Genomic DNA, 14,658 nt, shown 5'->3' with positions numbered 1-14,658 from the left:
CTCTAGGATGGGGAGGCCAACTGGTGTGGCTGGTGTTGGGGGCAGCTGGCCAGGAGGTCCTCTGACCTGGCTGTCACAAAGAGGTCAGCAGCCACCAGGGAGGAGCTGAGGGGAAGGGGTGTGGAGCCAGGACGCGCCCGCAGGCTCCTGACTGCCCGAGGCCGGCCCTGGTCTGGAGGCGCCAGGCCAGCCCTGCCTGGCCTGATTTTCTCCCCGGCTGCCGCAGGCCGCCCGTGAGCTCGCTCGGAGAATTGTGGAGCTTGACAAGCGTGAGTGGAGGCGTGTGCGCGAGACCAAACTCACGCTGCAGGTGGCGCTTCTCCCTCTCAGGCCTGGGGATCAGGGGCGTCACCTTCTAGCAGCGGCCTCCTGGGCGCGGGCGGGGGCTCCTCATGCAGAGGATGTAAAGCCCAGCTGAGCCCACTGTGGGGCCCCTCCACCCGGCCACCAAGGACAAGGAGGCCCAAGTGGACAGGCCACAGCAGGTGGCCGAGGCCAAGGAGACGCTGGTCATAGCTCGGCGGGCACTGCGGGAGCAGACCCAGGAGGGTGGGCAGGGCTCGTGCTGGGGGCTGAGGAGGCCAGGCTCAGGGAGGGGCATCACGTTGGGTCCTCTGGTCAGCCCCCTACACTCATGTCCCTACAGGGGAGGAGGAAGTGACCGGGCTGAAAAGCCAGGTCACTCGGCTGCACGACATGCTGTGATGGACGTGGGAGACCACACCTGCAGTGACAGCCAGCACTGGTCGGGAGAGGGGCCGGTGACCTCGTGGCTGCCCCCAGGTGGCCTCTTGTCTTCGACCCGTCAGGCTAGGTGCCAGCTTCCTGCGCTATCAGGACACCAACTACACAGACACGGTGAACCCGGCCTACCCGCAGCCAGAGAGGACTCGGCTGGCGCTGCTGGGGCAGCTCAGGTGAGGTGAGGGTGGGCACACCTGGCAGCCCTGCTCCCAGCTCCCCACGGCCAGGGATGGCCCCGCCCGGGGCCTGGGCTCTGCTCATTCTCCTCCTCACCCAGGCCCGGTGGGTGCCGGCGAGTGGCTGCCGGGGATTGGCTCCTTGGCTTGTGCAGCTGCCCTGCGAGGCCTCTGGTGCTGGGACCCACTGCATCGCAAGTGTGGGCATCTGCGCGGGGAGAGGGCTGTGCATGTGTCCGTGTCCGGGCCAGGCGGGAGCCCCACCTGGAGGACACTCGTTTGTGGGCACTTGGGGATGGGCCCTGCCCGGCAATAGGCAGCCCAACCAGTCCCCCCGAAGTGGAGGAGTGTATGGTGTGTGGTGGGGGACAGACAGACAGACGGGAGGTAAAACGTAGTCAATTTTATTCTCCTTAAACCACAAAATAGAGTCTTTGGTTGTACAAACATCACTAGTTACAGTCTTGCCGAGAGGTCCCAGCTGGGGAGGGGCAGTTAGTCAGCGGCCAGGACTCCTGAGGGGTCTCTTTAAAACGCTAACACCCAGGTTAAAAGACTCGGGGCGAGGGTGGTGGCGGAGCTGGCAGGGCCCGCCCCGAGTCGGGGAGGCTCCAGCGCTCTAGGAGGGCACCGGGCCCAGGCCGCGGCGCCCTGGCCGCATGGGGCGGCGGCTGCTGCACAGTGTCACCTCCTCGGGGCCCAGAGCGCCTGGGGAGGGCCTGCCGAGAAGCACCCTGGCCACCTCTCCGTCCTCCTCCTGCAGACCTGGGGGGCAGAGGCAGGGAAGTGAGCTGGTGGGGGCCGGCACCCCGGCAGCACCCCCAGGACTGGCCTGCCAACTTACCGGGGCTGGGAGATGGTTCCAAGGACCGCAGCTCCTCAGCAAAATCTGGAGACTACAAGAGGGAGAAGAGCTGGTCAGGGCTCTGCACCGGACTGGCCTGAACCTCCCACGTGAGCCAGGCAGGGTCCTCGAAGCCCTGGCTGAGGGATGGAGCGGGGCGGGGAGGCCTCGCCCCCAAGGAGCAGGCCAGGTGACAGACAGGGAAGGTGCCGGAGGAGGGGACAGGCTGGAGGACAGGCACAGGCGGAGAGGTGGCAGGAGCAGTGCAGGGCTGTCCTGCATAAGGGCCGGGCGGGCCCAGTACCTGCATGTCATAGACAGGTCGGGAAGAAGGCAGGGCTGCAAACACCCTGTAGTCAAACTTCCTCCCAGACAAGGCCTTGAGAGGACAGCGTGAGGGGAGAGAGGCAGAGAGCGAGAAGAGGGGTGAGGCGCGGGGTGCAGCCTGAGCCCGCCCCACGCCACGAGGGGGAGCAGGGAAGGGCAACAGGTGCTGGCTCCTCACCAGGCGGCCGGGGGAGGTGCTGGTCTGGAGGCCAAGATCTGGGGGGACAAGGAGCGGGCGTTGGGAGAGGTGCACCACAGGACGAGGCCCCCACCTCCCCCAGGACACACAGACCTTCCAAAGGGGTGGGCGATGGAGTGGGCGCAGGTGAGGGGGATTCGGCCAGCCGCTCCAGGGGCCCACGCTTGCTCCGGCCCTCCTGGGACTTGCTGAGGACCATCTGTGCGCGGAGGGCATCCTGCTCCAGGGACTTCATCCTGCGGGGCAGCCGGAGGGAGGGCGGGGCTGGGCGGCCTGCTGGGCGCAGGGGGCAGCGTGCGTGGGGTGGGCCCGGATGGGTGGGCACCAGAACCTCACCTGGCCGCCCTCCACAGTGCACGCTTCTCGGCCTCCAGGGCGCGGCGCTCGGCTGGGGACAGCGCCCGCTCAGGCACGGGCAGCTCAGGGCTCTGCACGCGCAGCCGCTCCTGATGGCGCCGCTCAGCTTTGGCCGTCCGCACCGGGGCACTGCCTCCCAGGGGCGCAGAGGAGACAGGGCCAAGCCTGGGACAGGGGACAGGACAGGAGGGCCAGGTGGGTGGGGTGCTGGCAGGAGGGGGTGCCTGGGGAGACGCGGGGGGGAGCCCGGCCGCAGCCCACACCCCTCACCCTGCGGCAGGGCCCGAGCCCGCCCAGGGCGGCTCCTCCTCCGGCTCCTCGTCGTCGGGGGCCTCCCCATCCAGGGTGAGCCCCGTGTCCGCAGCTTCCTGCAGCAGCTGTGCCCTCTTCTGCTGCAGCTTTCGGGCTGGGGGAGGGAAGGGAGGTCAGGCCCAGGCCCAGCCCGGCCCCCGCCCGCCCACCCCCTGCCTGGCAGCTCACCTTCCTCCTCCTGCATCTTCCTCAGGTCGTCAGCACCCACCAGGGACACGCGCTTGGGGGGGCCCTCGGCCTGGGGCACCCGCACCTCCAGCTCAAAGTACTTCTGCCGCTCACGGAAGGTCAGCTGCTCTGGGGAGGCGGCTGGCCCAGGTGCAGGGGGCTGGGGGGAGCACGCCCTGAGACCTGGCCCCTCTGGGTGCGCACCCGCAGGCGCACATAGCAGAGCAGGGTGGGCACCCCCCGCATACCTGGGCAGGGCAGTCGTGGGCCGGGTGTGGGCCGGGCACGGCGGCGAAGGTCCTATAGGCCTGCTTCACGCTGGGGGGCAGCTCGTCAGGAGAAGGAGGGGAGGGGGGCTGGCGGGCAGGGCGCGTGTGAGCTATGCGGGGACAGCTGTCCTGGCGGCAGCCACCACACACCCAGCCACCAGCTGTCCTCAAGTGCCTCAGATACCCACCCCCCACGGGGCAGGGCACTCACACAGTGGGGATCACCTCCCCTGGGGGCCGGGGAGCCCGTTGGCCAGGCCTGAGCCAGTGGCTGGATCACCCCGGGTTTTGTCTGCAGAGGGCAGGGGCAGGGTCCAGAGGGAAGGGTCAGTGGTTCAGGTAAGGGGATCGGGGGAAAGAGAGAGAGAAGGAGCGAAGGTGGGTGGCCGGGATGGGTGCCCAGAGCGTGGGCCGACACTCACCCGTCTGCCCAGAAGGGGCAGGGGCTGGGAGCTGGGCACTGTGGGTGCCTACCCCCAGTGGCAGTGCAGCAAGTGGAGGTGCTCATGGCCTCACCCTCCCCATGCAGCGGAACCAGGGAACCTCGGCAGACAGGATGTGGGGGGCTGCGCTGAGCCGGCCCCAAGGGACTCGCAGACAAGAGATGGGCAGAGGTGAGGTGGCCCTGACCACCCAGCCTCGTCTGCCCAGGGGAACCACAAGGAGCTCCCCACCCCCACTGCCAGCCACCTCTGGCCAGAAAGGTGCCCACAGGCTGTGCCCTCACTGAGCGGTGGGTGGCAGCTGCGGGGAGGTGCTATTTCCTGGCACCAGCTCCCTGGAGGAGCGGACACTACTCACTGGCACCCCTCTGCACTGTTCTCCACCCCCACCCAGTGGGCGCTCACCTGCTGGCGGCCAGGGGAGCGGGGAGCCTCGGCCATCTTCCCTCCAGTTGCCCCAGACGGTACCTGGAGGAGGGGCGTTGGGTAGGGTGAGGTCGGGCAGTGCTGGGGCCCCACAAGGAGGAGGAGGTGGGGGACGGGGTGCTTGCCTTGGCGGCACAGAGGCTGGTCCTCAGCTCCCCGACCTGACCACAGCCCAGGGGATGTCCCCAGATGGGCCTGGATGACTGCTCGGCCAGCAGGAAGGGGTTCTCCCCAAAAGGGCTGTGGCCTGGAGTCCACCAGGCTCTCCCCCGCCCCCCACAATGCTGGGAGGACAGGAGGGAGGCCTGGGGTGTGGGCCTGGCCTTCAGCCTGTGCTCTCCCCCCCAGCCTGGGCTGAGCAGCCAGGTGTCTGTCCATAGCAGTGGGCTGCTGCCGTGGGGGCAGTCTGGAGCTTAGAGGGAGAGATGGAGACAGACAGACAGACCAAGATGAGACAGGAGAGAGTGAGAGCTGGGCGGGGGGAGGCCCAGGGACAGAGACAGTGATGGGGAGTTCTCGGTGCTCTGAGCTGATGCCCCGACCCACCGCCTGCTGCCAAGACGCCAGGGAGCAGCTGGGCGAGCAGACTTTCCCCAGAGCAGGGCTGGCTGAGCCACAGGCAGACCCCGGCCACTCTCCTCATGCACCTCAAAGGTGCACGAACCAGGGGGGCCCCAACTCCTGCCAGCCACCCCGCAGCTGTGCCCCTTTTTGGTCAGAGAACACTGGACCCGCACCCCTCCTGCAGGTTTCCTGCTCTCAACTGTTCATGGCCAATGGGGGGAGGGTCTACACCAAACCCCCTGAGTCGGCTCCCTCAGCCCCCACGCCCCTTCCGGCCCCTCACCGCCTCCTGCTCTTCCAAGGCCCTCACGCAGCACAACCTCCCCACTGCTCGGAAGTCTCAGCACCTCCTGGAGCCCAGCCCTCGGCCGCTCGCGTTCCTGCGGGGTCTCCTACTGGCAGCTGGCTGGGCTCACCCGCTGGGAGGGTTATTTATATCTCTTAGGGGAGGGATGACGACTGAGTGTCCATCCTGCCCAGTGTCCGCCCCCCAGCCCAGCTATCTGTATTGGGCCTCGTCCCCCAACCCTGGTATCCCAGGCTCCTTGCAGCTGCTCCAGCCTGTCTGCCCAGGGCGGCTCGTGCCCAATCCCACCAGGAGCCCCTAATGGCCCTGGTGGCCTCCACCTGCCTCTGCCCCGGCCCCCAGCCCTCTGGGGCCATCTAGCTCCCTCTGCCTGCAGTGTGCTGGGCTTGGGCTCCCCCACACCCAGCCTGCTCAGTGAGTCCAAGGGCAAGGGATGGGAGGGGGCCGGGGCCAAGGGCCTTCACAGGAGCCAGCCAGCCCGCTTGCTCTGTGCCTCACGTCCTCTGCCCCTGCCTCACGACGTGGGTTAAGGGGGACAATAGACATGCCAAGCTGGCAGATGGAGTTCCAGCTTGGGAACCCCTGGCCAGCCCACCCCTGCAGGCCCTGACTCAGCCTCCTCCAGTCCCCACCCTGACCCCTACCCCAGATGAGGACCCTCCACAGTGGGGCCCGCCCAGGAGCTCTGTCCTGTGGGGGTCTCAGGTGAAGGGAGGGAGCTAATGCAGGGATGGGACAGGTGGACAGAGGCCAGGCCAGGGTGCGACTCAGGGACACTGACCCTCTGCACACTGCCAGGGCCAGGCGTGGCAGCCAGCGTGCGGTAGTCCAGCTTCAGGCTCTCTGGGCTCCGACCCTGGGGAGTAGAGTAGACACAGTGCCACGAGATGTCTGTGACCAAGCATGCGGTGGGAGCCGCGAGGGGTGTGGAGTGGGTGGTGGGGTCTGGGATGTGGCCACCCTGCAGTGCCCCAGCAGGGAGGGGCAGCCAGAGCTCAGAGCCCCAGGCCCATGCAGAGAGAAGCCGGGCAAGCAGGATGGGGATGACCCAGACACTCACCATGGCCTCTGGCCCCCCGTGCAGGGTCTGTCCAGGCAGCTCCTTCTCCTGGGGGCAGAGCAGACAGTTCGGGGACTGCCAGCCGCACGCTCCCTGGCCCTGGGGCTGCCGGCCACAGGCAGTACTCACCTTGCCAGGGCCCTCGGGGCTCAGCTCCCGGTCGATAGAGGAGATGCTTTCCAGGCTGTTCCGGCGGCCGATGCCTGCCGCAAAAGGGTTGGCAATGATGCCCGGGGACACCTGAGGAAAGGAGTGGGCTAAGGTCCCGCTCCAGGGGTAGGCTGGAACCCTGGCCCAGGATCTGCCAGCGACCACATGGCTGGTCACTCAGGACACTGCATCATCACCCTGAGACACGGGGTGGTCGTGTGTCATGTCTACACATTGTGGGCACCGGAGAGTGTTCTGACATGTGGCAGGATTCCGAGGTAGCGACGCTGGGCCAAGTTGCCTGTGGCGGGGGCAGGGCAGGCTGACTGTGTGCACCCACCAGGGGAGTAGAGAACTGATGACACAGGGTGGAGGGTGGGGGTGCTAGCAACGTGCTTGGTGCCAGGGGACGCTTGCAGACCACAGGCTGCCTCTGCGATCTGCAACGCAGGGGCCTGGCAAGGATTCCAAAACAAAGGGCACACTGCAAGAGAAAATTCAACTAGCTCCAAACCGACAAGAGCTAGATGGTCTCTGAGCCCGGAGACGGTGACTGGCAGGCAGGGCGGACAGGGGGACTGAGGCAGCCACGGCAGCACTGGGAGGGCAGAGCGCGTGGTCTGCTGTGAGATGCGCTTTGATCGCCAGCACTGAGGGTGAGCACAGGCGGCGGGACATGGGGATGGCTCACTTCCAACCCCCAAGAGACAAAAGGAGCTGCTTGGCCTTGACCAACAGCAGGAACCAGGCAAGGGGGCAGCACAGTGACAGGCCCAGAAGACGCCCTCGTGACCTAAGGGCGCTGGCAGTGTGGGCTCAACACCAACCCAGCTAGAGTTATCATTTCCAAAACCCAACTGAAATGATAAGTAAAGGGAAAGGCAGAAAAATAGGTCCAGAGAAAACAAGGAGAGGAAATGGTCACAGCAGAGGAGACGGAGCTCAAGGTCGAGAGCGCCAAGCAGGCAGGGGCCGCGGTGTCACGACAGAAGGCGCTGTCAGGAGGCACCACAATGACCGCAAACCACAGTCACCACCCAGTGAGCAGCGAGGCAGGGAAGCAGCATGACTGGGAATCTGAGGGGTGGATAAAACACGGCTCTAACAGGAGACTGAAATATGACAGGCTTCTGACGAAGCTTGTCGACTTAACAAAAACGAAGGGGCCTACCTTCTCAACCTCAGGAAGGACCTAGTCAAAGCCACGGGGCAGGGGAGGGCGCCAGGGGCCACAGACGGGAGGATGGCCACACGGGGAGGGGCTGGGTGGAAAGCACCGGCAGTGAGGATGCCGCCTCCTGGCCTCTCACGTCAGAGAAGCCATTTGGACCTGCAGGCGCTGCCCTGTGGCGCCGACCGGGACAGGTGATACTGGCACGATGTGAACCAGGGCTTTTCCAGTTACCAAGACAATCACAGACGTAGATGTGCACACATGCACGATCCCAGCCCCTAAGGGGTCTCAAGAACACGACACCCTGACGGCGACCAGCACACCCAGGCCCAGATCTTGGCTTCTAAACATCACCTTCCACTAAAAGGAGGCAGTGCTCCCTGGAGAGATGTGACTCCAGGGCTGAGCGGGACAGCATGCGATGAGCCCAGCACATTCTGTCGGGCCGAAGTCAGAGGAAGGGGGGTCGTGGTCAGAGCGGCCAGGGGAAGCCCCTTTCATCAGCCAGGCCTGGGGCAACTTGAGTGTCAAAATCAACAGCAAAGTGACAAAGTATCAGTTGTGAGACAAAATGAAGCCAGCAAGCTTCCAGTACCGAGCAAGTGGCCAAGCACGGAACATCAGAGCGCCCACCACGGCCCTAACATGAGCCACGGGTGAGATGCGACGAAGAATGGGACATCCATGCGCTCTAAGTGCCTCCCCACAGAACACCTGTTAATTTCAAAGAGGACAGAGGGGAAGCCTGGTGGCACCACCGTGGAGACCATCGATAGTGGGACAAACAGCCGTCCACTGTCCTAGCAGGAGGCCCAGAGAAGACAGTGTCACTTCTGTGATAATCCGCCAAAAATGCATCGACAGAAACATTCCATGGTGAGGGACGTTCTGCACAACGATGGCCTGTGCTTGTCAGAAGTTCAAGGTCAGAGTCAGGGGACACTCAGGAGCCGTGACCACCGATGCCACGAGTCCCTCGGCCTGTGTCCTCTGCTGTAAGGGACACGCTGGGACAGCGCTGAGGTGTGCATGGGCCCGAGTCAGAGGTTTGGTGGACTGATCTTGCCACTCTTCTCCAAATTTACCATTATTTTATATTTGCTCATATTTTCCAAAAAGAAATAATGGCAGGATAAACCAAAATGAATACAAATGGTGGCCTGCAGGGGGCACAGAGATGGCAATCAGATTCTTCAAAAGGCCACGTGTGTGGTTTTGGCTTGGGGAGACCATGTAAAGGTTTACGTTAAGAAGAAATTGACTTTTTCAAGTCATCCCTAAAAACTAAAAACAAGTCTGCCTAACTGTATATCAAGTTGGCAGCATTACGATACAAAGAGTTATTTCAAGTGACTTAGAAACAGTACTGTGATTGTTCGTCCTGGTTGGATAAATCCTAAGGACACATGGAAATCAGAAATTGCTCTCAGTGGTCTTGTTATTAGTAATGACATTGGTATTGCATTTTAAAATTAAGTAATCATGGTAATGTCATTTGAAAACAATTTTCAGTATGAGAAAAAAAGACACAAATATAAAACAAGTTAGTAAAAATCCTGTAACCTTAAATACGAATTGAAAATAACAGAACAAACTCATGACGTTTCTCCTTCTAAAAATACCCGCTTCCTAGGCTCCGCCTGCTGCAGAGCCCAAAGCGAGGACAGCCCAGGGCCACAAGCACCCGCACCGGCCCGGTCAGGGGATCTATGCACCTCTCCCACTGGGAGGAGGCAGAGCAAGGATGCTATCGAAGGACGGGTGTCACACTCAACGGACACAGGAACCACACTGCCCATCGAGGGGACAATGTGAGCACAAAATACAACGGGCTGGAACACATCAAGAACATACAGACCTCTGATTTCGTAGTAACACTAGAAACAAAAGCAGGAAAACACCTTGGCAGCCATCTTTGGAGATTTCCAAGGTACTAGCTTGTTATGCAAAAAAGTGGCAAACGAAAGGAAAGAATCAAGTATTTATCATACCTTTCCCATGTAAAATCTGATTTCAGGATAAAAAATAGCTGATACAGAAAATCTCTTCTTTATAGATAGATCTGTAGAAAAACTAAAAGCAAGAGCTACAGAAGGAATGACTGGAGTCCACTTCCTTGGAGAAGAAACCTAGGAAACATGGCAAAAGAAAGGTGGTCTTGATCAAAACCCAAAACCTGTTCTCTGAAAAGGCCGTTAGAACATACAAAGCTTCAGTGAGTATGATCAGGAGGAAAAGGAGGCAGAAATCCAGCAGGGGACACAACCACAGCAGAGCAGAGCAACAGGAGACAGGCTGCTCTCTGCCTGGCACCGAACGCACTGGGGACGAAGGGAGGGGTCTTCTGGAAACAGCTCCGGAGACCAGGCCCACCCAGGGCTCGTGGTGCTGATGGAAAGGCGGGTCGTGCTGCGCTGTGTCCCCTACGTAATCCTCTCAATCATGCTGTGAAGCAGACACTGTTACTACTCCATTGCAGAGATGAAGAGATTGAGGCGCAGAGAAGTCAAGCATCTGCCCAAGGCCCCACGGCAAGCATGACCCTGCCACAGGTCTGAGGGCTGAGCAGGGGCCCTAGATGCACAGGTGTGCACCAACAACAGGTGAACTCCAACAACAGACCCGCATGCACTGTTCAGAGCGCCAGGCCAGAGAGAGCCTGTGCACAAGCTGTCACCAGGACCGGTTTGCAGAATCAAAACACAGTCGGGGGGCTGGCCAGGTGGCTCAGCGGTTAAGTTCACACGTTCCACTTCTTGGCGGCCTGGGGTTCGCCAGTTTGGATCCCGGGTGCGCACATGGCACTGCTTGGCAAAAGCCATGCTGTGCTAGGCATGCCACGTACAAAATAGAGGAAGATGGGCATGGATGCCAGCTCAGGGCCAGTCTTCCTCAGCAAAAAGAGGGGGACTGGCAGTAGTTAGCTCAGGGCTAATCTTCCTCAAAACAAAACAAAACAAAAAGACACACAGTCAGGGAGACAGCTGGCAAACCCTGACTCCTGCAGGGGTCAGACAGGTTAAGAAAGGTGAGGCAAGTGAGCCAAGGCGAAGAAAAATGGGGAGGGGGGTGAAGAATTATGAGCACCCTGTGCGTGCCCTGGAGGGTCAGGAACGCAGATGGCCCTGTGGGAAGGAGGGCCCAGCAGTACCAGGAATCCAGACACTGACGTGAAGACTCCTGATGTGTAAATGCTGCTCCTTTTTCTTTAAAGCACCAAGCCAGCTAGAGGGAACCTGTGGGCTGAGCCTCAAGGCCACTGTGCACAGGCATGTAAAAACCAAGAAAAGGGCTTCAGAAAACTCAACACGCATCTCAGATAATTCTTACAGGTTATATCAGAGACAGCCCCCCAAATTTAAAAAATGTTATAAAAGGAACTACAGCAAACATCGAACTACAAGATGGAACAGTCCCTTAAAGTTGGCACAAGGCAAGGCCACGGCCGCCTCGACGCTTCCCACAGCACCAGGGGCCCAGAGGGGACCGGATGGCCCGGCCGGGAAGGGGAGACACGCAGCCATCACTCAGGCCTCAGGGCTTCCAGTGGAAGATTAAACAAAATGGTGATTAGGATCAATAAGGAAATAAGAGCAACCTATGAATGCGCTCAGAAAAACTCACCCACACAGTCACAGAACTCTAAAATCAAAGCCAATCCCGAGTCCTAACCAAGACTTAGGAACTCAGCAGGCTCATCGGGAAGACGAAACATGGAAATAAACCGACAATTTTCAAAAGCAGCAAAAAAAGTGGGTGACGACCATTAGGAATCCAAACATACATCAAGTGACAGCACGGAGGCCGAGCATCGCCCAGGAAGGGGCTGGAGCTCACGGGCCCACAGCCAGAGCACGCCAGGACACGCCGCGACACGGAGGAACCTGGGGCTGACCCACAAGGAAGTCAGGCTTCCCCAATCTGCGGGGATGTGACCGACGGCTCAGGACACATTTTGGGACAGCAGATAGACTCCCTCGAAGAACAAGACCACGTGGACTACAAAGCTACATGTTCTGTAAAACTTAGAGAAGTTCCAGAAGAAAATGTACGACAACGTTTGGACAATTTTGCAACAGGAAAGGTTTTCCTAAGCAAAAACCAAAATCCAGAAATCATAAAGAAAAGATTAGAAGATTTAACTCATAAAAAATTTTGAGTTCTGTAACCCCAAAGACACCATCCTTTTTTATTTGCAGAGGAAGATTTGCCCTAAGCTAACATCTGTTGCCAATCCTTTTCCTTTTTTCCCCCTAAAGCTCCAACACACAGTTGTGCACAGCCTTGAGCTCCCCTGGCTCCCCGAAGAGAGCTGCCGCCACAGCTCGACCCCTGACAGACGGGGTGTGTGGTTCCACGTCCGGGGACAGAACCCAGGCCACTGAAGCGGAGTGCATCAGACTTTAACCGCTAGGCCGTAGGGCTGGCTCAAGACACCATTCTTAAAGAGTTAAAGTGACAAAAACATCTACAACCTAAGTGACTAAGACGACACTGACAACGTGAAAGAGCAGTATAAGTTCGTGACCAAGAACAAACTCCCAGAGGAGAAGGCCCCGGAGTAGAGGGTGCGACCCGCTGGAGCTGGAGGTGGTGGGGGACAGACGGAGGGGGACGGACAGACAGACCAGGCTGTCGGCTTTGGCCCAGCACCAAAACCTCAGGACTCTTTCCTGCAGAAACTCCCCCAAAAGCACAAAGATGGGCTCCCAAGTTCGCTGGGAGCACTGGGGAGCTGCACAGACACAGCAACACGGGGAGGGAGCACCGGGCGCAGCACGTGCGGGCAGCCAGAACTACGGCCCAGACAGCAAGGCCAGGTGCACGCAACGCCCCCCGTAGACTCAGGGCCACGCCAGCCCCCACTCTTGCAGATGTCCGAACCCTTCACCGTGAAACTGTACTTATTTTCTCTCTTTGAATAAAGAAATTTAAGATAAGTAAATGTATTGACTAAAACACTTTCAAACACGCATTTTAAATATGTAAAAAGACAGAGCCTTCCCCAGGGACCACACGGTCCCAGGCTTCAGTCCTAAGAGAAATGACGCCTCAGAAACCACCAGCTCCTGCGGGGACTAAGGGAGACAGCACGAGGCTGGCCCCAGAGCCCATGGAGCGGGGCCTGCAGCCAGCGTCCAGCCTGGAGCAAAGAACACAAACGCCAACTCCTTTCTCATTAAAGAGACAACACACAGAATGAGGGACGACCCCTTGCTGGCAGTGCAGGGACAGGGGGCAGTAAGTCACTGTCCCTACGGCGGTGCCAGCAAGGAGCCCTTAGAGGCTCACGTGGGCTGCCGGTGGACGCAGCCACGTCAGCTGCTGCCAAGGGGCCCAGGGATGGCAGTGGAGGAGACAGAAGAGGGTGACACAGCCGAGGCTCAGAAGCCAGGTCTGTCCAGGGGACGGGCAGGGCCAGGTGCCAGGCATCTTGAGCCCAGTCCTGGTCCTGGCAGCTGACACTTCTCCTGGGGAGCTGGGAGAGAAGAGAGCTGGGTCCTCCCACGTGCCCCACCGTGGTTTCTGCTCTGGGATGGAAGGTCTTGAGAAGCAAGCTCTGTCTCCGTCTCAGAACAGAGCTTGGGCAAGCGAGGTGGGGTCCCTCTGCGCATCTGTAGGCACAGTCCTGAGGGGCCCCAGCCTGGCTCTGAGCCATCCTGTCCTGGTCTAATGGCCACACCCTGGAAGTACTGCCCTCCTCCAGGACCTGACCATGCCATCCTCACGTACCCTGTCCTATCGGAAGCAGAGCCTCCACACACCATGAGGAGGCCGCTGAGGCCACAGCTCCCACCTGTGGCTAATACTTGGTGGCTGAGCACTTCCCAGCCTTGGAGGCAGAAAGGATTGGCTGTCCTAGCCTGCACAAAATCAGGCCATCATAGACACCACCAGGCCATGCTGGGAGGAGGACCACGTCCCTGTGGCAGAGCACTGACCTCAGGTCGGGGGGCACTGACCTCAGGGGGCATGTTGGTGCTGGTGTCGAAGCCGTCACAGACAAGCACGGTGAGGGTGTCGCCCACATTGCGCAGCAGCTGCACAGCCTCGCCGTGAGTCAGGCCCAGCAGGCTCTGCTGGTTCACCTCCAGCAGCCGCAGCCCCACTCGCAGCCGGCCATCGCGCCCTGCTGCTCCCATGGGGCTCACCTGCAGGGAGACCCAGGCCCCACAGCTCAGCACGGGCCTCGCCCCGGGCCCCTCTTCTCTGGCCCAAGGGCCCAGTAGGGCGGGGCCTCACCTTGGAGATAAAGATGCCCTCATCCGTGGGATCGCAGGGGTTCCCAGCGTGGCCCTTGGCACCCCCACGGATGCTGATCCCCAGCTTCTCCCCAGGGGCCTTCTGGATGCAGAGTTCTCGCATGCCTGGGGGCGGCGGGTCCCTCCGCACAAGTAGGACCAGCTCCAGGCAAGGCCGGAGGAGGGCACTGACCGCTTCCTGGTGTGTGGCCTCCCGCACGTCCTGCCCGTTCACCGCCAGGATGCGGTCACCAACCCGCAGGCCACTGCGTGCAGCCAGGCCCCGGGGGAGCACCTGTTGGGGGAAGGTGGTTTCCAGTGGGCTGGGGGCCTCGCTGCCCTGTGCCCTGGCCATGCTCCCTCATATAGAGACGCATATGGCACCCACTCTACCTTGGAGATGAACACGCCAGGCTCCTGGACACCAAACGGGTGGCTGGAGTGGTCAGAGCCTCCGACGATGCTAAGCCCCAGTGGGCCTCCAGCTCTTGGCAAGCAGATCTCCTGGGGACACAAAGGGACAGCTAGAACGGGCTTGTCAGAGCAGCAGAGGGTGCTTCTCCAGCCCAGAGGGTGTGTGGGTCCAGGCAAGCTACAGCCAGGTCATCAGGAATGGGGGCGTTGTCCCTGCCAGTCACTGCAGGGAGAGAACATCAGGGGGCACAGGGAACCACAGCAGGAAGAGACCAACCACATAACAGAGGCCCAGCGTCCTGGGACCTACCCACCCAGGGGAACCAGCATCCCACACCTACAGCTGTGTAAACGTGGAGAAAGGGGCGGGGGGAGGGCAGGGAGAGAGCTAGGGTCTCACCTCCACTGGGTATGGCCCCTCCAGAGCAGCGGTCAGTAGGCTGGGGGCCAGCCTCAGTGGCCCGGGCTCCCCAGGGGTGGCA

General features: G+C 60.9%; 1 protein-coding gene across 1 annotated transcript in view; it reads right to left on the bottom strand.

Moving 5' to 3' along the window:
- Positions 1 to 1,308: 1,308 nt before the first annotated feature.
- Positions 1,309 to 14,658, bottom strand: part of SCRIB (scribble planar cell polarity protein) — a 23,791-nt gene continuing 10,441 nt past the window's right edge. Inside the window, exons 22-39 of the mRNA XM_046642151.1 lie at positions 14,577 to 14,658; positions 14,156 to 14,266; positions 13,764 to 14,057; positions 13,484 to 13,672; positions 6,326 to 6,436; positions 6,197 to 6,244; positions 5,918 to 5,992; positions 4,245 to 4,307; positions 3,581 to 3,688; positions 3,376 to 3,483; positions 3,128 to 3,287; positions 2,918 to 3,053; positions 2,627 to 2,812; positions 2,384 to 2,526; positions 2,270 to 2,307; positions 2,069 to 2,143; positions 1,765 to 1,816; positions 1,309 to 1,685 (exon numbers count right to left, since the gene is read on the bottom strand). The exon at positions 14,577 to 14,658 is cut by the window's right edge and continues 3 nt beyond it. Of these exons, the coding sequence (XP_046498107.1) occupies positions 1,540 to 1,685; positions 1,765 to 1,816; positions 2,069 to 2,143; positions 2,270 to 2,307; positions 2,384 to 2,526; positions 2,627 to 2,812; positions 2,918 to 3,053; positions 3,128 to 3,287; positions 3,376 to 3,483; positions 3,581 to 3,688; positions 4,245 to 4,307; positions 5,918 to 5,992; positions 6,197 to 6,244; positions 6,326 to 6,436; positions 13,484 to 13,672; positions 13,764 to 14,057; positions 14,156 to 14,266; positions 14,577 to 14,658 (2,125 nt within the window). The 3' untranslated portion in view covers positions 1,309 to 1,539. The remainder of the gene's footprint in view (positions 1,686 to 1,764; positions 1,817 to 2,068; positions 2,144 to 2,269; positions 2,308 to 2,383; positions 2,527 to 2,626; positions 2,813 to 2,917; positions 3,054 to 3,127; positions 3,288 to 3,375; positions 3,484 to 3,580; positions 3,689 to 4,244; positions 4,308 to 5,917; positions 5,993 to 6,196; positions 6,245 to 6,325; positions 6,437 to 13,483; positions 13,673 to 13,763; positions 14,058 to 14,155; positions 14,267 to 14,576) is intronic.

This window comes from Equus quagga, chromosome 16 (genome assembly GCF_021613505.1).
Source record: "Equus quagga isolate Etosha38 chromosome 16, UCLA_HA_Equagga_1.0, whole genome shotgun sequence".
Taxonomy (NCBI): Eukaryota; Metazoa; Chordata; class Mammalia; order Perissodactyla; family Equidae; genus Equus; species Equus quagga.
Note: the sequence above shows the minus strand (reverse complement) of the source record. Positions and strands in the feature narration are given on the sequence as shown.